This window comes from Myxine glutinosa, chromosome 14 (genome assembly GCF_964187855.1).
Source record: "Myxine glutinosa chromosome 14, kmMyxGlut1.1, whole genome shotgun sequence".
In the NCBI taxonomy this organism is placed as follows: Eukaryota; Metazoa; Chordata; class Myxini; order Myxiniformes; family Myxinidae; genus Myxine; species Myxine glutinosa.
Genome location: NC_136274.1, coordinates 86,122,748 through 86,145,332, shown reverse-complemented (window position 1 = coordinate 86,145,332; position 22,585 = coordinate 86,122,748). Strand labels below are relative to the sequence as shown.

General features: G+C 44.4%; 1 protein-coding gene across 4 annotated transcripts in view; it reads right to left on the bottom strand.

The window, feature by feature from the left end:
• Positions 1–310: 310 nt before the first annotated feature.
• Positions 311–22,585, bottom strand: part of LOC144888885 (germ cell nuclear acidic protein-like) — a 155,678-nt gene continuing 133,403 nt past the window's right edge. For all 4 annotated transcript variants that reach the window (XM_078768541.1, XM_078768540.1, XM_078768542.1 and 1 more), the window contains one exon: positions 311–866. In XM_078768541.1, the coding sequence (XP_078624667.1) occupies positions 611–866 (256 nt within the window). In that variant the 3' untranslated portion in view covers positions 311–610. The remainder of the gene's footprint in view (positions 867–22,585) is intronic.

The following is a 22,585-nucleotide window of genomic DNA, read 5'->3' as shown; positions in this document are numbered from 1 at the left end:
CTCGAAGTCGCAAAAAGTTATTTTACCTCAACATTTAATAGTCTTATAATTATTTCATTAAATTATTTATTGTTGCATTTCATTTCTTGTATTGTGAATTTTCCTCGTCTCGTATCTGTGTTTGTGGGTTCGAGGAATAAGCCCCGTGTGGTTCTGTCTGTGGTAAGCACCCTGGTTTCCTTCGCCCGCGCACGACGGACTGACCACCATGTTTCGGCTTTTTCGCCTCGGAGTTAACTGTTCGGCTATCCATCCAAGGATGGTTTTCATCGGCCACGGACGTGACAATATAATATATATGCAATGTCAATGCAAACAAACACAATGTTTATTAAATGAATGAATATACCTGTAATATTAACATAAATAAATGAATATAATATTAATACAAGCAAACAAATAAAATGTTAATGCAAACAAATAAACAAATACAATGTTAAAGTAAGTGAACAAATAAAATGATAAAGTAAATAAATGAATTACAATGGGACTGTAAAAAAAATAAAAAAATTGAATGACCTCACACATTAGGACACAAAACATCAAAAAAACATCCTCAATATTTGCGCATAAATTGATCTTCAAATTTCTCAGCAAAACGGGAGACAAATCAAGAACAGCTTTCACCACTTTGAAGGCGTAACTTGGAAGAAAAGGCCTCACTGAGTAAACGCATCGCCTCACCATGCCCTTTCCCAAAGTTTGCTTTCCGTGTCTCTGCATACTTATCCTTCACAAATTGTGCAAAAGGTGTGAGTGGTGCAGCATGGCAAGGTGTGCCGCCTGGGCTCTCAAGCCGCAAGCTTCCACCACACAACCCGCAGTCAAACCGGTTCACGTCCAACGACTTTGAATGTCGGCCGATACTGGGGTCATCAGAGGGTGAAAGGTACAGGTTCAGTTACCCTGAAGTTTGTAATAACAATGTACTCGTCGTTCTTTCAACACAAATGTTTGTTCACTACGGTCTATTTTTGAGGATAAAACAAACTCGAAAAACATTTTCCATAAAAGAGTAATTATCTTTTTGTAACTTTTTGTCTTTTAAGATGACAAGTAAATTTTTGTTAAGTAACTTTTTTTTTGTAAAAAAGTGACTGATAGTGATAAAAGTGATAACTTTTTGTTATCGATAAAATAAAAAGTAACTTTAAAGTTACTTTTTAAGCGATGCTTTAAAGAGAGTACTTTAAGTACTTAAAGTATGATAAAGCAATACTTTAAAGTAAAGCGATAAAAGTAAAAAAAGTGATAAAAGTAACTTTTTGTCCACCTACAATATTGGAATTGTAGGTGTTGGCTTACAAACCGAGTCGCATTGGCGGTGCACAAAAAGCGTTTTTTTCAATAACAATAAATACAAGGCGCAGGGAGGTGAAATTCGCTGCACATGATGTGCAACGCACGCAGAGTAAAACGAGTGTTCATTTCTGTCCATATACCACCGTTTAGAGGCCATTTTTCCCCGCAAAGCGGGGGTTGGCCTTTTCGGGGACCGTGGTAGTTGTTGTTTTTTGGTCCCCTTTTTGAAGCAATGTTTTACGGCCGGATGCCCTTCCTGACGCCAACCCTTTTTGCCGCCTTCAACGACAAACAGGGAATTACCAGTGAACTGGTACTCAATTAGCCGACCTCGGAAGGATGACAGGCTGAGTCAACCCCCCTGGCATTAATTCGGCGATCGACCGAGATTCGAACCCAGGATCCTAGGATCCTAAGCCGGCACCCTAGCCGCTAGCCCAACACCAGGGATGATGATGTCCATATGATGTCCAATAAATAAAGAACATATAAGCACACCTGACACTAGGCCGAGGCTGCAGATTGGCATGTTCGTGAGGCTGCACAGTCAAAGAAACCTTTCCACAACCTGTCATATTTGATGGGTTTTTTTTACTCGTAGAATTATAATTCCCCTTTTGTTTTACATTACACACATAAGGTCACTTCAAAATCGAATACATCCCAAAATGCTTCTTCATTGTAACTGGTAACTAAAATCATCGTGGATCATCTGCCCCAAGGAGGCAGATCCATTATTTAAAAAAATAACCACCTTTAGAGGCCATTTTTCCCCGCAAAGCGGGGGTTGGCCTTTTTCGGGAACCGTGGTTGTTGTTGTTTTTCGGTCCCCTTTTTGAAGCAATGTTTTACGGCCGGATGCCCTTCCTGACGCCAACCCTTTTTGCCGCCTTTAACGACAAACAGGGAATTACCAGTGAACTGGTACTCAATTAGCCGACCTCGGAAGGATGACAGGCTGAGTCAACCCCCCTGGCGTTAATTCAGCAATCGACCGGGATTCGAACCCAGGATCCTTGGATCCTAAGCCGACACCCTAGCCGCTAGCCCAACACCAGGGTCCAACACCAACACCAACAACAACACCAAGGAGGCAGATCCATTGATGCACAATAATTAGTTGGGGGATGGCATGGAGTGTGGAGAGTGGAAGGCATTTGCATCTGGTGTTTTATCTTCACACTTTGTTTGAATGGCATATTTAAAGCTATGAGACTCCTTCCCGGTGTGTACCCCGGTTTAGAATAGGTACACCATATCCCTGCGCATCGTAAGAGGCGGCTAAGGGTTGGCGTCAGGAAGGGCATCCGGCCATAAAAACATTGCCTCAAACAGGGAACCATGATCGTCATGGGGCCCGCAAGGCTAACCCCCACTCTCGCGGGGAAAATGGCCTTAAAACGATCATTCATTCATTCATAGCTATGAGACTCCCATGTTTGGCACAGAAAGCAGAAGCATTCAGACATTTTGTACAAGAACATTCTGAAACTAGAGCAAAGTAGATAACGCGCCATCGCAAATCCCCACACGTACCACCGAAAGCAAAGTTGAAAGATGGCATAAAGTTCAGCAAGGAGTGACCCAATGTGAAAATTAGATTAAATATTTTTTTGGATGACCCTAAATCCCCAACCCCTCAGCCATTGAATGGAGGTCAAATCCAAAAAATTGTTAATTATTTCATGCGTCCCCCAATGTTGATTTCATATGCAAAGTTTCATTTTTAAAAAATGTTTCAAAATTTGCCCGTAATTGCATTTTTGGTATTTAACCTTTTGACCCTGCTCGAGGGCTCGGAGCCAAAAACGATACTGCTCTTGCACCTTCTTGCCCTGTGGTGATAATAACTACCAAGTTTGGTGAATTTCTGCACAATCGATCAATGAAGAGATAGCATGACAGATGGATGGACAGGAAGATGGAGCCGAGTACAATATCCCCACATGGGTGGTTCTTAGCTACACAAGGCAAAAAAGAAATGAATTGTTTTACTCCTCATCTTAAATTTTTTTGGTGTTGAGGTAAAACTTCTGCCTGTGAAATATTTTTTGAATACATCAAGTTTTAGGGGTTGCACAGTGACTCATGGTTGTCAGCCACTCAATGTTGCCCGATAAGCGTCAATTTCCTGCAATCGGGAAACCTCTTGCGATGTTCTGTCACAACTTGAAGCAGATTCTGGGTTTGTTGTTCATCCCTTGTCAGGAAATGAGTGTAACTGCATACTCCAGATTACAGCTGTACTGTATTCAATTAACATAGAAACAACTTCAAAATGTGCAGTACATAGCATGGTCATAGGTAAACTGTGTGGAAGTACTGTACTGCATTAATGTACTGTATGGCATGGTATTAAATGTACTGTATGGCATTAATCAAAACCAATATGGAAGTAGAGATCTTGACATCATATTGATCGTTGGAATTGGAAAACGAAGCAGATAGACGATTTCGTAAATGAATGTCAGGAATTTGCACGAACGTGGTAATCTCTTGTTCACCTGGTCACAGCCCCGGGCTAGAGCACCCTCCTATTGTGAGGCAAATGCAACTCCCAGCAGGGGGGGAGCGAACCGGCTCCAATGAGGCGAGCGTGGATGACCTCGGGGCATTTGCGGAGAAGGGATTAGCGCGACGATGCCCATAAAGACAGAAACATACTTTGAGTCAGGAGCACTCATCCTCAGAAGCCCTGCCCGACGGAATGAACGCGTACCACGAGTTCGGCGCTGCAGCCGAACAAGAAGGACGATGCGGATAGAGTTTTTTTTTTTTTTTTTTTTTTTTGTATACAAGATCGAGGCTCGTGAAAGAGCTAACATTAATCACACAAAAAAACAAACCGAAACACAAAACTCAAAAAACAAGGGGAGCGGCAGACAAGATGGGGAGAGAGGGGGAAGGACACAAACACAACATTTGAGAGCAGGGACATCGGGAGGACTTGGGGGGAGGTGGGAAAGGAATAAAACATATGAACACTGCAAGGACTCTGGGGTGAATTACCGGGGGTAGAAAAGATCAAGGTTTTCGATGGGGGAAGATAAGAGATGGTGGTGAACAGCTGTTTTAAAGACCTGGAGGGAGGAGTGGGATTGAAGGGAGTGGGGGAGTTTGTTCCAGAGGCGGGAGAAAAGGGGAATGAAAGAGTGAAGGTGAGCAGAGAGCCTAGACTTTGGCAGTTTAACCATAAGAGGGTTGCAGGCAGATCTTGTGCGACCTGAAGGAATATTGAGGGGACAGAGCGCAGAGAGAGCTGGGGGAGCAAGACCGGAGAGGAGTCGGTAGAAGACGGAAAGACCACCAACCTGCCTGCGGTGATTAAGTGAAAGGCCCTCGGAGATAGCGTCATCGTGGGAGATTCCAATGATTCTGAACGCTTTGGTTTCAACAGAGTGAAGACGAGCTAGGTGTGAGGCAGGAGCACCAGCCCAGAGGGGAGAGCAGTACTCCATTGAGCTGCGGATGAAAGCCTTGTATGTGGTGAGGAGCTCAGGTGTGCCAAGGAAGGACTTCGCACGACGGAGGATGCCCAGTCGGCGACTGGCTTTGGAGGCCAGCTTGGAAATGTGGTTTTCCCAAGAAAGATCATGGCAGATAGACCCAAAAGCTTGAGCGACAGAACTTCTTGGAGAGGATTGTTGAGAAAGTGGATGGGAGGGTTGTCCAGTCGGTCCTTTCGGAGAGACATTGTAAGAGTGTGAGATTTGTCAGGATTGAAAGACATGTTCCACTTGTTTGACCAGTCTGTGATTTTGTCCAGGTCTGCAGAGAGTGAGGAGGCTGCAGACTGCCGATCTGAGGGATGAGGAATGGAGCGGCAGATAGTGGAGTCATCAGCAAAGAGATAGAGAGGATTTTCCAGAGAGTCGGAGAGATCATTGATGAAGACCAGAAATAGCACAGGGCCTAGAACACTACCTTGGGGAACTCCAGCCTGAACAGGAAGAGGAGATGAGAGAAACCCATTCAGGGCCACACGTTGACTACGACTAGAGAGGAAGTCTGCCAGCCATGCGTGGAGATTTCCATGGATACCAAAGGAGGAGGGTTTGATGAGCAGAGCGGGGTGCCAGACCGTATCGAAGGCACGTGATATGTCGAGGGAGACAGCTCTAATTTCCTGTTTGGCATTGAGGACCTCCATCCATTGTTGAGACAGCAGAAGCAGCATGTCCAGAGTAGAGTGACCTGGTCTGAAACCAAATTGATGATCAGAGATCAAGCCATTGGAGAAGAGGAAAGATTTCATATCCGAAGCAATGATGGATTCCATGACTTTGCTGATAATTGGGAGAAGGCTGATTGGTCTGTAGTTGCTAGGATCTGTTTTTGCACCTTTTTGTGCAAAGCGGTGACGTTGGCTGATTTCCAAGCAGATGGCAGTTGACCTTGAGCAAAAGAGAGGGTGAAGAGAACAGAGAGAGGGAGTGAAAGAGCAGAAGAACACGATTTTAGGACCCGTGGGCTGATGCCATCAGGTCCAGTTGCAGAATCAGAGTCGAGGGTTGACAGAAACTTTTCCACCTTGTCAGGAGGAAAGGACACGGAGTCCAGGAGCAGCTGGGTACGACTGGGTATGGTGGGTACAGAGAGGGATGGGGTTGGGACACAATATTTCGAGGCAAACTCAGAATTGAGGCATTCAGCTTTTTCACGTGCGGAGTCAGCTGTGTAGCCGTTTGAGGTAAGGGAGGGGATGGAGGGGGAACAAACACCAGAAACAGATTTGACCAGACGCCACCAGGATTTGGAAGAGGGAGACAGATAAGAGAGTTCGGTGTTGAGAACGGAGAGATATTGTTTCCTGGCTCTCCTGAGGGTGGACACACACTTGTTTCGGGCTTTGTGAAAGGAAATGAGATTTCCTTCCGTTGGATTTGCTTTCCAGGAGACGAAGGCAAGTTGTTTCTGGGCAACAGCCTCACCACAAGATTCCGTGTACCATGGACGGGAGGAATGGTATGACAACTGAAGACGAGATGGGATAAATCTGTGCATGAGAGAGAGCAATTTATTTTGGAAGAATTCCCAGGATGAGTTGATGTAAGAGGTGGTAGAGATGGGAGACCAGTCCAGATGATTTATGGCTGCTTGAAGACCGTGCCAGTTGGCTTGAGTGAAATGCCAGACTCGTCGATGCTGAGCAGGCTCCCTGAGAATGGTCAGAGAGATCTCCACTTTAACAAGCACATGATCAGATGATCCGATTGGAGCAGAAGAGCAGCAAACATTTTCAGGGAAGTTAGTCATAACCAAGTCCAGAAGAGAACATGTCACCATGCCAGTTGACTGAGATCCGGGTCGGGAAATTGACAGATTGTGTCAGTCCCAGTGAGTCGCAGAAGTCCTGTGCTGAGGAGCCATGGCTGGTGAGAGAGGTACCCACACCCAGCCAACTGGCATGGTGACAATTGAAATCACCACATATGAGGAAGAGAGAGTTGGGATGAGTAGATAGAAGTTGGTCCATATTATCAGACAGCGAGATGTAGATGGAGTCATCACTGTTTGGTGGACGGTACAACACACATATGAACAAGAGGTGGGGGCGAAGGGGAAGCCATAGCCAGAGGTATTCCTGGGGGTGAGGTGGAGAGAGTGCAGTGCAGGGCGAGTGAGGAAGAGAGTTTTTGATAAAGATAGATAAAGATGATAAAGATAAAGATAAAGATGATAAAGATAGATAAAGTTAAAGAGTTACCTGGTCGATTGAGTTAACGGTAGTTATTACTATTTGAAACTAGTTAATAAAGTGTTGACCTGTTGTAAACCTGTGTCCGGTCATTGGAGTCTTGAGTCTCACCCACCAATTCCACGACAATCTGGAGGCACCGCTGGAATTTCGAGTGGACGTCGCCAAGGTAAGCATGGCGTCCATTATGAAATATGAATTCTGAACATGGTGGAGGAGGTGTGTGTGGGGCTTGCATTCCATAGGTAATCCAAGGAGTGTAAACGTATTTTTTGTCACGACCGTCCGAGGTAAAAGTCACGGATGGAACGTTTTAAATGATTCTATTATTCGTGTGCTTGCGAGGATATGTACATTATACGCTGGGTATTAAAAGCCTTACTCTGTTCTGGAGGTGAATCGGCCCATGAGTGCACCATGAGGCGATTTGTTTGCCGGTTCGGTAAGGTTCGGTAAGGTCCGTACACATGTACAATCGTGTACACCCGTTTTAAATAAATAAATAAATAATTTTTTTTCAGTTTTCCCGCCATGTCTAAAACTCGTTTGATTACAATATAAATTAATGACAGACAACGCCATCTCATGCCGGTCCAGAATTATTGTGAAAGATGGCGATTGGATGAAAATTGCATACCGACACGCCCTCACTGTCCCTCATGTTCATTCCGGCTACCTGTCTCTTGCTCCCGCTCCTTCTCCTTCTCCTTCCCCTCCCTCTAGTTCCCATTGGTGGACGTTTTGCGAGAAGCAAAGCGTTTTGCAGGAAGCTTCCAGGAAGCAAAACCAGTGCTGTTGTGTTTTTTTTTGACGAAATTTGTCAGACAGATAGCATGGGTGAATCGGATGAAAATTAAGGATTTTTGAAATTGTTGTTGACTTTTGGCCTATGTTGAATAAAATAGTTGTTGATTGAACTAGTTGACGGATATATAAATCCCATTCAAAAGTCAAGTGAATTGGATGAAAATTAAGGATTTTTGAAATTGTTGTTGACTTTGGCCTATGTTGAATAAAATAGTTGTTGATTGAACTAGTTGACGGATATATAAATCCCATTCAAAAGTCAAGTGAATTGGATGAAAATTAAGGATTTTTGAAATTGTTGTTGACTTTGGCCTTTGTTGAATAAAATAGTTGTTGATTGAACTAGTTGACGGATATATAAATCCCATTCAAAAGTCAAGTGAATTGGATGAAAATTAAGGATTTTTGAAATTGTTGTTGACTTTGGCCTATGTTGAATAAAATAGTTGTTGATTGAACTAGTTGACGGATATATAAATCCCATTCAAAAGTCAAGTGAATTGGATGAAAATTAAGGATTTTGAAATTGTTGTTGACTTTGGCCTATGTTGAATAAAATAGTTGTTGATTGAACTAGTTGACGGATATATAAATCCAATTCAAAAGTCAAGTGAATTGGATGAAAATTAAGGATTGTTGGAACTTGTTGTTGGAACTTGTTGTTGGAACTTGTTGTTGGAACTTGTTGTTGGAACTTGTTGTTGGAACTTGTTGTTGGAACTTCTTGTTGGAACTTGCTGTTGGAACGTGTTGTTGGAACTTGTTGTTGGAACTTGCTGTTGGAACTTGTTGTTGGAACTTGTTGTTGGAACGTTTTGGGAACATTCAAAGTTGGGTTTTGCTAACGTTTCCACAACGTCGCTACAACGTTTCACTTTCGTTGTTGCAACGTTTTGCTCCAACGTTTTGGGAACATTCAAATGTTGGGTTTTGCTAACGTTTCCACAACGTCGCTACAACGTTTCACTTTCGTTGTTGCAACGTTTTGCTCCAACGTTTTGGGAACATTCAAATGTTGGGTTTTGCTAACGTTTCCACAACGTCGCCACAACGTTTCACTTTCGTTGTTGCAACGTTTTGCTCCAACGTTTTGGGAACATTCAAATGTTGGGTTTTGCTAACGTTTCCACAACGTCGCCACAACGTTTCACTTTCGTTGTTGCAACGTTTTGCTCCAACGTTTTGGGAACATTCAAATGTTGGGTTTTGCTAACGTTTCCACGACGTCGCCACAACGTTTCACTTTCGTTGTTGCAACGTTTTGCTCCAACGTTTTGGGAACATTCAAATGTTGGGTTTTGCTAACGTTTCCACAACGTCGCCACAACGTTTCACTTTCGTTGTTGCAACGTTTTGCTCCAACGTTTTGGGAACATTCAAATGTTGGGTTTTGCTAACGTTTCCACAACGTCGCTACAACGTTTCACTTTCGTTGTTGCAACGTTTTGCTCCAAAGTTTTGGGAACATTCAAATGTTGGGTTTTGCTAACGTTTCCACAACGTCGCCACAACGTTTCACTTTCGTTGTTGCAACGTTTTGCTCCAACGTTTTGGGAACATTCAAATGTTGGGTTTTGCTAACGTTTCCACAACGTCGCCACAACGTTTCACTTTCGTTGTTGCAACGTTTTGCTCCAACGTTTTGGGAACATTCAAATGTTGGGTTTTGCTAACGTTTCCACAACGTCGCCACAACGTTTCACTTTCGTTGTTGCAACGTTTTGCTCCAACGTTTTGGGAACATTCAAATGTTGGGTTTTGCTAACGTTTCCACAACGTCGCTACAACGTTTCACTTTCGTTGTTGCAACGTTTTGCTCCAACGTTTTGGGAACATTCAAATGTTGGGTTTTGCTAAAGTTTCCACAACGTCGCCACAACGTTTCACTTTCGTTGTTGCAACGTTTTGCTCCAACGTTTTGGGAACATTCAAATGTTGGGTTTTGCTAACGTTTCCACAACGTCGCCACAACGTTTCACTTTCGTTGTTGCAACGTTTTGCTCCAACGTTTTGGGAACATTCAAATGTTGGGTTTTGCTGACGTGTCCACAACGTCGCTACAACATTTCACTTTCGTTGTTGCAACGTTTTGCTCCAACGTTTTGGGGACACTCAAATGTTAAGTAAATCGGATAAGAATTCACGAGTTATTTAATTATTAGCGATTAATGAAGTACTTATTTAATTAATTACATTTCTTATTACATTACAGTGGTTACATTACAGTAATTACCTGAGGTAATTACAGTTCTGGTAATTACAGTAATTACAGTAATCATTACAGTAATTGCAGTAATCTTATTACAGTAATTACATTACATTAACTCAGGCACCTTTTGAGTAAGGAAGCTGATATTTGGACATGACACTGACCAAGTGATGTGGCTGTCAAGGAAAATTTTGATTTATTGATTAATCATTTAATAAATTAACTCGTTGATTTATAAATGACTTATTTAATTAAAATTCCTCAGAGATACATCTTCGGATGAGATACTTGCAGATTGGTTATGCTATGAGCCAATTGATTAAGGAAAATATTTTGTGATGGCCATATTGGCAATTTCGTGGCCATATTCGTGGCAACTCAGTTAGTGCCACTGCACCTTTAAAATGCATCCCTGCGTTCATTTTTCGATCGATTGAGTTGAAATTTTGAACAATCGGATCTGGACTGTCGTTATTAACGACTCTAGCACGCACCCGTCCAATCAGGATGGAGCGGTATGGTCCCCGGATTATCACTGCCCGCAGTTTTAATGTTTTACTTTTTCTCTTGGTCATATAATTTTGAAGACATGCATGTCATGATATAGGAAATGTTTGTTCTGTTGAACGGAATAAATGTTGTTTATTTGTGTGGGTGTGTATTTTTTTGTGTATTTTGGATATATTTTCACGACTAATTCCAGTTAACATCCTGCAAAATTTGCTCGTTTGCTGGCCGAGTCGAAATTGCGTTGAGTTCCTATGGCATGCGCCATTAAAAGCGCTGTGTAATGGTTGAGCTCCCTTTATTTCGTTTTGGTCATGCGGATGAGCAGACAAAGTGACGAATGCTGCGGCTGGAGCAGTAGAAGCGATGTTTTTAATTGAAACGATGTAATGAGTAATTAAAAGTGGGAGGGGGCAACACCACGCATACCTCTTTTAAGGTGTGTATAAACCCTGGAATAAACGTGGGAGGGGGCAACACCACGCATACCTCTTTTAAGGTGTGTATAAACTCTGGAATAAACGTGGGAGGGGGCAACACCACGCATACCTCTTTTAAGGTGTGTATAAACCCTGGAATATTTCAGCAATCAATACAATGCTGAAACTATGTAAGTTAAGTTAATGAGTAATTTAATGAGTAACTTAATGAGTAATTTAATAAGTAATTTAATGAGTAATTTAATGAGTAATTTAATAAGTAATTTAATGAGTAATTTAATGAGTAATTTAATGAGTAATTTAATGAGTAATTTAATGAGTAATTTAATGAGTAATTTAATGAGTAATTTAATGAGTAATTTAATAAGTAATTTAATGAGTAATTTAATGAGTAATTTAATGAGTAATTTAATGAGTAATTTAATGAGGAATTTAATGAGGAATTAAAAGTGGGAGGGGGCAACACCACGCATACCTCTTTTAAGGTGTGTATAAACCCTGGAATAAACGTGGGAGGGGGCAACACCACGCATACCTCTTTTAAGGTGTGTATAAACCCTGGAATATTTCAGCAATCAATACGATGCTGAAATGATGTAATTTACTGTGTAAGAGGGTCGACCTTGGGTTTGTTTGGGTTTTGTTGTTTATTTTTGTGGGTGTGTATTTTTGTGTATTTTGTATATATTTTCACGGCTAATTCCAGTTAACATCCTGCAAAATTTGCTCGTTTTTCTGGCCGAGTCGAAATTGCGTTGAGTTCCTATGGCATGCGCCATTAAAAGCGCTGTGTAATGGTTGAGCTCCCTTTATTTCGTTTTGGTCACGCGGATGAGCAGACAAAATGACGAATGCTGCGGCTGGAGCAGTGGAAGCGATTTTTTGAATTGTTCAATGATTATTCGATATTGTTATGACTTATTGTCAATAGGTATACTAAGTGGCCATGAGGTAGCCTGTTGCTATGTACAGTTTTATTCTATTGTTGATTATACCACATAGCTGTGGTGATAAAGGAAATGTTCGTTTTAAATAGATGATTATGATAGGACCATGACTATAAAATCATGATGATTATTATGAATGATATCATAGGGTTCAAATGCAGAATGATTGCATGAACTTGGGAAAGAACTTTCAAGCCCTATGGGATAAATTGGGTGTTACAAGCGATGGAGTTTCAAAATTTAGCATGATTGAAGGAATTTTACAGTCTTATTTCAGGAGTTTTACGAAATTTATATTGCCAAGAGATTTTGGGTACTATTAAAAGAAAAAAATGATGAGATATTTTTCCCAATGAACTTTAATATCTGCCATCCATTTTGGCTGTCTCACGAATGAAGGATGAGTTGCCTTTAGTGGTTGCAAAGAAAATTTGTGGAGACCAGGCAAAATGGGGAAATATGTCAGATATGACCCAAGGACAGGACGGTGATTCATCAATTGACATGAGGTATGAACCAGAGGTGACGACCGATGAGATTCGATCTCAGTCAATGGATGGACCTGTCCTGACATCATTGGGGAAAGGGCTTATGCAAGGAGTCATCCAAAAATGATTAATTTGATTTATTGATGAATATTGATGAATTAATTGAAATTGAATAATTGATTGAATTGTTGATTGATTGAATCTAATTGATTGAATTTAATTGAATAAATTTAACTGGATAAATTGAATTGAATAAATTAAATTGAATATATTGATCGTTTGATTGATGAAAATGCGGTCTCAAGAAAGAAGCTTTAATATCTTTGTGAGATATTATCAATGTGAAGACAACCTTGGAAAATTGAGCAAGGTGGTGAGTTTATATATAGATATATATGTGCGGTTACCATTGTATGATTTCCCCTTCAACAGAGCGGACACCTGAGGTTTCACCCATTTCATACTGACCCTCTGGCTCATCTGCAAATACTGATCTGTGAGATTGGATTGTGCAAAAGCCACAGGTGAGGGAGATTCTCTGGAAATCACCGTTTGAACAGGTGGAGAGATCCTTCCTGGAGGTACGAGTGAAGCTTTAGAGGAACAAACTACAACACATCCAACGCTACTTTGATAAAAGGCAGAATGGGAATTGGAGCCTGCAAGAATACACAAGGACAACCAGAGATTCCACAAAAATATACTTGTACACATCATATGTACGACCGTTATGGTGCCGAAGCTATAAGGCAGGTCGAGAATTGGTATTTGTGGACAAAGGGACATGATGAGGAGTTTCCAAGAGATGGTACATTTGAGCGAAGTCAATTGGAAAGATTGGAACAAAGATTGAAAGCCAGGAAGAGACAGAATCTAACGGTAGACTGGCTTGCATTCCATCTTTGGGATGGTGAATCCAGACAACGGGAACAGCAAGAACGGATAACGGATCTAGAACTTAAAATAAAAAGGATACAGGATACAGTGGAGGAGACAAATGCACAACTGCCCTCGAAATTAGGAATGAAAGTGACAGTTGTCCCATCTGATTTCCAGTTGTCTCCCCAAAAAGGACGGTACAGAGAATTTTTTCGTGTTTCAGGAGATAACGAGAGATTGCAGTGGCAACTCAGGGATGTAGAGATGCAGCCCAGCAATACAAGTGCACAGGTGCACAGACCAGGCAACGACAGAAACCGGTGTTTCAAGTGTGGACGGATGGGACATTGGAAAAGAGGATGTCCGTATACCAAAAGGAAGACAAGTTCATAGGGTAAACCAAGATCAAGGGTACCAGTGCTGACCGATACCTCAGACAATGATTAGGCCTTCATTGCGACAAATCCCAAATGACGATTGGCCTCAACAAATTAGATTACTGGACAAACATGAATAACTGTCGATGATTCTTGGGTCTGAAAAGTTTTCGGAGCAAGAATTATTCATTTTTTCTTTTGCTTGTAAGCAAATTGATAATTAATTGATCAAATGCCTAAATTGGATCTTTTATGATGGGCACAAAATTTTAAATTTACAAAGTTTGGAACAATTGCTTTGCAATTTTTTTTTGGCAAACCAAGTGACAAGAGTCACATCATGATCAGGTGGGAATTTCGGACTATTGTTCCACACGATTGATAGGTCAGTGGTCGACTGACATACAAATGGGTGGGTAGTCAAATTTGGATAAATTATTGTGGGAACTGAAAGGGTAATGTCAATGTGACGTCATAGGGGTTTTCTAAGAATAAACTTTTTGGTCCATTTGTGTATTAGCGCTTATAAAATTGAAGGACAAATTTTGAGAAATTGAAATAAAGTTGACACCCATCCGGATCTGTAAATAAGGGTTCCAACGCAAACAAATACGCATAATGCACGTGTGTGTGGGTATTTTGTGTGTCAATGTTAGTGTTTTTGTGTATCAATCTTACAAGATTGTTGACACCGACAGTGTGCCTTGTCTGGAGAATGGATGGTTCCATGGGGATGGGATCGCATATCGAGAGAATTTGTAAAATGAAAAAAGTAGAAATGTGGTTTGATTATGAGGGTTATCACTTTTGTCAAGGGAGATGGAGAATAAAGATTTGATTTGCTGAGTTATGAGCAGCTATTCATTAATAGTAAAAATTGGGAGTGGTCTTGGGATTCCATTGTGATCGAATTTATATGAGAATCAAAGCTATTTATGGATATGAGCTTCATAAAAATGTGGGAGTACAAAATTAGCCAAATTTTGGCGAGGTCTTACACTGACTTCCCAGAGTACTCTGCTCATGGATTTTTATATATTGTTGTGGATATGAGAATGTTTTTTTATTTTATTGTTGTGGTAAAATGTTGTTGTAAAAGGTTGTTGTAAAATATCACCCCTCCTCCCTCCGTTTGTGGTTGTATAAAAGGTCAAAGGGCGTTCCCGTAGTTAGTCCATAAAACATACATGCAGGACACGATATATCTTTTTTTTGACAGTTATATCCTTATTGTGTGTATTAGTGTAAGGCTGTGTCTTCCATTAATTGAAATACTCCATTGCACCAGTGAAAGAAATAGATCCCCTTTCCTTCCCATCCCCAAAATCTCCCTTTCCTTCCCATCCCCAAAACCTCCATTTCCATATTACATCCCCTCTCGTCATTGCCGAGCCTCGATTGCCCATATTACCTCCCCTCCAATAACCGCCATTGACCACGAGGCTCGAGTCGGGGAAGAAAGGCGTGTCTCCACCTCGTCATAGAGGGGAGGAGTGAGCCAGCCCCACTCGACCAACCATGAGCCAGGGGTTTGGCTAGAGAGGGCGGAGGAAGAGCGATCGGGGAGGTTCGAAAAGGTTGAGGGGCGGGGGCCTATATAACCCAAGGCAGGGCGTGTCCAGGGAGAGATGCGTTTTTACAGAGGAGAGATGCACTTTGAGTTGGTCGCCAAGAGAGTCGTGAGGAGTCAGTCAGTGGAGTCGGTGGTCAGTTGGTTGCGTTGGTTGCGGTGAGGAGTCGGTGGTGGTGGTCAGTTGGTTGCGTTGGTTGCGGTGAGGAGTCGGTGGTAAAGAGTGAGTGGACCAAGAACGAGTGGAGGGTTTGGACCAGACGCGTCCGACGAGGCCTGGCAAAGCACGCGACGTCCACAGCAGCCAAAACAGCAGCGTGGGGCCTGAACGGCGGCTGCTAAACGCGCCGGTTGTGCTGCGGGACCCCCTTGGACCTCCCTCTCCCTCCATCCATCCACCTCCTGCCTTTCCACCCTTCTTGTATACGTGAGTTTGTTTTGTTTGTTCTGTCCCTGGGTATTTAATTAAGTCTGTAGGTAAGCTAAAATTTGCACTGTGTCACCTGCGTCTTATGTGTTGTAAATAAACTTGATTGCTCCTTTTTGCTTATGTGTGTAAATAGTAAATAAATTCAGTCGTATTTCCAAACCTTTCTTTGCCTTCTTTTTCCTCTTTGCATTCGTCGCCTTTGTCTTTTCCCTATTGACTAGCTGTGGTGCGACCCGGCCAACGTTTGGGTGGAATCGGGTGAGTCGGGGATCCTGTTAGGTCGCGGCAATACCAAACCGCTCGGTAACTAACATCTTAAACCGCGATCTGTAACAATTGGTGTCTGGGAGTGGGATTCGAGGCCCGACCAAATTTTTTAAAAAAACGAATAGAGGGAAAAAAAAATTTGGTCAAAATTTGGAGCGGCCGAAATTTGTTTTGTTTTACAAAACCTGAATTTTGAAATCGCGCCATGGCTGGTCAAGGCGACGGGATGCCGGTGGGAGAGATAGACGGGGTAGAATCGACCCAGGACCCCAGGGAAGAAGTGGGAAAAGTGGTGGAGGAGAGTAAAGAAGGTGTGGTTGAGGGGGTATCAGGTGCACAAAATGGCGCTCTCGCGCACGTGGTTACAGCGGCACCAAATTTTGCCGCGCCCGTGACCGTACCACTACCAGCGGGCTTTGATGTGGGGGACTTCATGGCGCAATTCACCGAGATGCTGAGAATAGAGGGGGAGAGATTGAGTAATAAAATGGATGCTCGGAGTGAGCAAATTGAAGCAACAATAAACAGAATGAGGGCCGATAGGGAGGAAAGGGAGCAGAGGGACAGAGACCGCAAGTTGGGCGAAAGGGTCCCAGGGGTGCACGAGGAGGTAAAGCGGGTCGAAAAGCGCTGGTTGAGCGAAGCGGAGGAAAGCACGGGTACAATGACGGGGGTAGAAATCGCGACCCGGGGTTTGGAAAAGCCGGCGACCGATGAGGTAGAGGGTGTTTTATTAAAGCCAACGGTCGTCGAGGTGAACAAAGAAATTATGGGTGTAGTTGAAATTGGAGAGACCGGGGACTTAAAGTTAAAAGAGCAACAATCGGAGGAAGGAATGGAAATTGCTCAAAGTCTAAATGCACATCCTGATGCTGTACTCGCTAATCCAAATGGAAGTTTGCAGGTTTTGGTGCAGGGAGGAAGAAGAACCCCGAAGGTGAGACGTGCTGTGTATTGTGCTGGGAGATTTTGTAAATGGATGTTTAGCGACAAAAGAATTGTCGCGCGATTGGGATCGATATGGCACCCGGGCGTTGGTGAAGGGTCCCGTGTGAGTGGAAATGGCACGCGTGGGAGAAAAAAGTGTGCGTCGGCGAGTGGGTGTGCTATAAAGTGTGGGAGTGAAACCGAGTGCGAGCGAGAATGCACGTCGGGGTGTACGGAGTGTGACACGAATAGTGAGTTGGTGATGGCGCAGGTGCGAGAGGGCACATCGGAGCGCGAGTGTGAAACCGAGTGCGAGCGAGAATGCACGTCGGGGTGTACGGAGTGTGACACGGAGAGTAAGGTGGTGGTGGAACGTGTGCGAGGAAGCACACCTGAGTTGGTCATGGCGCGGGTGTGGGAGAGCCCATGTGAGCGCGTTAGTGGGTGGATGCAGAAGTGCACGCCCATGGTGAGTGTTACGGAGGACGTAACGGAGGAGAGGTGTGGACCAAAGTGTGCGCGAGAGGTGTGGTGTGTAACAGGGAGAGCGTTGGTGGAATGTACGGACGGCGTTGGAACGCCAGGTTTTGTGAGGGTGAAAGGGGTAGCGTATGCTTGTAAGCATGCAAGTAAAGCATCGATGGTAACCAGGTTAGTGGTTAGAGCGACAGATAGCCGATGCGAGCACTCGGGGCGCGGGGTGCTTTGTTGGGTGCGAGGCCCGGCGCCGATCGAAGCTGCGTCGTTTCTCTTCGAAGCGTCGTTGCCGATTCGGGCTTGGCCCCGCCCCGCACGGTCGAGTCCGGGCTTTGTCGGGCGAGGCGACCGGTCCGGTTCAAGGGCGAGTGGGAGGAGGCGGAACGGTGCCCCCTCGTGGGGACGGGGTTCCGACCGGGGGAGATTGAGCCATCGGGCCCGGGACCGCAAGGTGCCGCGCCGAGATGGTGCGTGGAGCCTCGGTCCAACCAAACCACCTCCCTTGAACCGAAAGCCGGACGGATTCAACTGCAGGCAACCAAACCACCCGGATTCATTGCTCGGCTTTACGAACCGAGTTTAATGATGTCACGGCGCACCGAGAGGATGTAATAAGTAGACGGGTGATGAGGATAGTGTTTTGGACCCAAAATTAGAGAAAAACAAAATTTGATGATTGGCAAGGGATTGGCAATAGTGATTGGCAGATGATGGGTAGTGATTGGCAAATTTTTTAATTTGTTGAAATTTGATGTGCAAAATTGGTAGTGAGCGATGGGCCCGGTGGGTAAGGCTGGCATCCCTGCCGCCCTTCCCATGTGGGGGCAAAGGAGCAATAGCTTATGGGGTTGATGGCAGTGAAAACTAGCCCGGGTGGGTTAGGATATTGATAGGGATCTAGCGAAGATGACATTAGGTGACGTTAAGTTTAGTTAGTGACTGATACCTGTAGTGGGGACGCAGGTAGATTAGTATGGATGATAATGACGAGGGAGCGCAATAGTTAAAGGGACGACTGGGAAGCGCAAGTTTCAGAGGGGAGTAGTTAGCTGAGATGATGCCGTGTGTGTGAGGATTGAACAGGTGAGAATTGAACAGGTGTGATTGCACAGGTGTGCAACTGAACAGGTGAATGGAGCAGTGTATGAGGAAGTAGTGGTGATTGCGTGTTGTGTTGACCAAATGGTCCAGGAAGAGGAGGAGGGTGCAGGTGGCACCAGGTAGGATTGCACAGGTGTGCAACGACAGGTGAATGAAAGACAGGTGTATGGAATAAATGGTATGGAGTATAGGAATGGATGGTCGTGGAGTGAGTGTGGTGGAAATTGTGGAGTGGAGTGGATGGTGCGAAGTTGTGAATGGGGGAAGAGTGGACCCCCATCACGGATACCCGGGGCGGGTGGTGTAAGTGTTAGGTAGAGGGTACAGGTAAATTGTGGTTGGATATTGGCATCTGTGGTGCGGGTGAAAGAATGGTCTTTGGATGGGTGCATTAGTGTTGTGGAAATGGCTGGGCGTGTAGCCTGTTAGTGTGTGTAGTTGGTTTGGGCACTCCACCACTGTGAGGATGTCGGCCAGGTGAGGCCGCAGGTGGGCTCTGGGAGCCGGTAGTAGTTGTTGTGGATGGGGCCCGAGGATCCGGAGGACGGACCCGGGTAGCCCAGTGCCAGAGGGCACCATGGGGTGACAGAGCCAGGAGAGGGGCTGTCCCCAGTTAGTTAGGTTAGGGTGAGGAGCTAGGTAAGCTCGGGTGGCAACTACAGTGGTGGAGGTGTGCAGGTGGGTAGACCTGTTGGGAGAGCTAGACGTCGCAGCCCAGAAATTGTGCGAGAGCACCGGGAGATGAATCGGGGGAGTGAGACCCCAAATTGGGGAGCACCACAGTTTGGTCAATGGGAATTGGTTATTAGAACCCATAGTGTAAGCTGGCCGATGGATTGGCAGGGAGAGACCCCGGGTAGTGTAAAGTGTGTTAAAGTCATTTAGAGGATAGTTAGGATGAAGGATCTCCTCGCACCATCTGCATCCACTCACCTGAGGTGACAGGTACTCCGCACCATGCCATGTTTTGTTATTTTTACTGTGCAAATGTTTGGATGGTGAGACGCATCATGACGTGGGTGTGACATTGTGCTTTGATGTTCCATCTCTGCCTCCTTATGAGGATTGATGATGAATTTGGTGATGGCAAATTTTGAAGTAGAGGGATTGTGGAGACGAATTTGGTATAGGGGAAATATGGGGAAGACGTGACAGTAGTGACGAATTTGTAAATGTGTAGATTTTTGTACATATGGGGCAAGGGTAGGGTAGGTGACAGGGGGGTGACGTACGGTAGGGACGAGCTTTCTCACTTCGCCCTCCGTACGCATTTCGCCTTGCATTGCCTTATTGATGTGTACCCTTGTGACCTTACCCCTCGCTCAATTGTCTTTCCCCTTTTGTCTCCCACATGACCTGTGCGCCGTTGGGCGCCGAGGGGAGCGTGCGTGGGTCGGCCATTGTGCGCCCGAAATTCCCAGAACCAGCTGTCTGCATCGATGCACCACATTATGGACCACATGCCTGTGGCCGAGCACCACTTATGGACCCCATGGGTTGGGGCATGGCCCCTCTGCTGGAACCGGCCATGAGGGCCCGAAATCTTGCTGGCGGACCTTGGCCACAGGGCACCGATGCCCCACAGGTGAACCACACATAGTCGGCCCTGTGGGCCATAAATAAAGCAAATAAAAAGGACACATTGGGCACACTTTATTGAAAATAGGCCGCCAGTAAGCAAAGCAAAAGAATGACAACAACTGGAAGAAATAATAATAACCAGCAGAGGGAGCCGCAGAGCAAGAGATCACCTGCAGGGTTAGGGGTTGTTGAATTTATTTTTATTCATTGAACAATGGTGACTGCACCGATTGGTGCTTGGGTGTGTATTGGTGCGTTTTTGGGTGCGTTCATGGTGCGTCGAAGCAGAGCAGACTGTCTCCCCCCCCAGAAAGAACAATCACAGGTCCTGTGTTAGTTTTGTAAATAAAAATAGCGTCATTGTAAATAATGCTTCCCACCGTCAGTGTATAGTTTGAAGACCATTCCGCAATTCGGTTAACTGTGGGCGTAAGTCTGTTAGGCAGGGTGCAATGGAGCAGCGGGAATCATTTATTTATGTTTTAAAACTGTCGCACTCAGGGTCAGGTTAAAAGTAGAGGGAACTACACCTACGTGCCACACTAAGGTAAAAGTTATAGGCCCGGGACGTGCCTAAGGGGAGGAGGGTGCAGTGTTGTGGATATGAGAATGTTTTTTTATTTTATTGTTGTGGTAAAATGTTGTTGTAAAAGGTTGTTGTAAAATATCACCCCTCCTCCCTCCGTTTGTGGTTGTATAAAAGGTCAAAGGGCGTTCCCGTAGTTAGTCCATAAAACATACATGCAGGACACGATACATCTTTTTTTTGACAGTTATATCCTTATTATGTGTATTAGTGTAAGGCTGTGTCTTCCATTAATTGAAATACTCCATTGCACCAGTGAAAGAAATAGATCCCCTTTCCTTCCCATCCCCAAAATCTCCCTTTCCTTCCCATCCCCAAAACCTCCATTTCCATATTACATCCCCTCTCGTCATTGCCGAGCCTCGATTGCCCATATTACCTCCCCTCCAATAACCGCCATTGACCACGAGGCTCGAGTCGGGGAAGAAAGGCGTGTCTCCACCTCGTCATAGAGGGGAGGAGTGAGCCAGCCCCACTCGACCAACCATGAGCCAGGGGTTTGGCTAGAGAGGGCGGAGGAAGAGCGATCGGGGAGGTTCGAAAAGGTTGAGGGGCGGGGGCCTATATAACCCAAGGCAGGGCGTGTCCAGGGAGAGATGCGTTTTTACAGAGGAGAGATGCACTTTGAGTTGGTCGCCAAGAGAGTCGTGAGGAGTCAGTCAGTGGAGTCGGTGGTCAGTTGGTTGCGTTGGTTGCGGTGAGGAGTCGGTGGTGGTGGTCAGTTGGTTGCGTTGGTTGCGGTGAGGAGTCGGTGGTAAAGAGTGAGTGGACCAAGAACGAGTGGAGGGTTTGGACCAGACGCGTCCGATGAGGCCTGGCAAAGCACGCGACGTCCACAGCAGCCAAAACAGCAGCGTGGGGCCTGAACGGCGGCTGCTAAACGCGCCGGTTGTGCTGCGGGACCCCCTTGGACCTCCCTCTCCCTCCATCCATCCACCTCCTGCCTTTCCACCCTTCTTGTATACGTGAGTTTGTTTTGTTTGTTCTGTCCCTGGGTATTTAATTAAGTCTGTAGGTAAGCTAAAATTTGCACTGTGTCACCTGCGTCTTATGTGTTGTAAATAAACTTGATTGCTCCTTTTTGCTTATGTGTGTAAATAGTAAATAAATTCAGTCGTATTTCCAAACCTTTCTTTGCCTTCTTTTTCCTCTTTGCATTCGTCGCCTTTGTCTTTTCCCTATTGACTAGCTGTGGTGCGACCCGGCCAACGTTTGGGTGGAATCGGGTGAGTCGGGGATCCTGTTAGGTCGCGGCAATACCAAACCGCTCGGTAACTAACATCTTAAACCGCGATCTGTAACAATATATAAACTTGAATTTTATCAGCATATAAATTGTGCTGTATGTATGGATGTGTTTTAGGCATAGATGATATGGGAAAATAGTAAAGAAAATTTTGCTGGTTTGAACTATTGTGGGTTTTCAGTTCTGGAGTTCAAACAAAGTCACTGGTTAACAGATGAGAAAGGATAGTAAATAAATTATTCGATGCTGGGCAAATTAAGTACGATATTACTAAGACTTATGAGAGCTATTGTTCTTCCTTACAGCAGTGGAAAATTATTGAAAAAAAATTAGATCCAACATAATGAATCTATAAAAGAATGTGATAGGGATAATATCCTCAATTTGTACTAATTATTTGATTGTGGGTAAAGGAATTAATTTATCGTAGTGGATTGTTAACAGCAGCCTGAAAATGTCCTGAGAGTGTGCATCCATGTAATCAGAAATCCCAGATTTGTTTTTACAAACAACATTTTGGTAGAGGTCTTGTGTGGACGAACACTTCCTTGGTAGATAAAAAACGGTACTGCATGCTGGCAGCCACTTTTGCGGCCAGTTAGGCCAAACAAATTGAGAGGAAATTGTAGTTAAATACGTAAGTTACACATGGCTATTTGTAAAAAAAGGAAATTTGTTGAGATGGGAAACATTTTTCGAAGGTTTATTAAAGTGTTATAATATGACATGTGGCAAGGCAAACTATT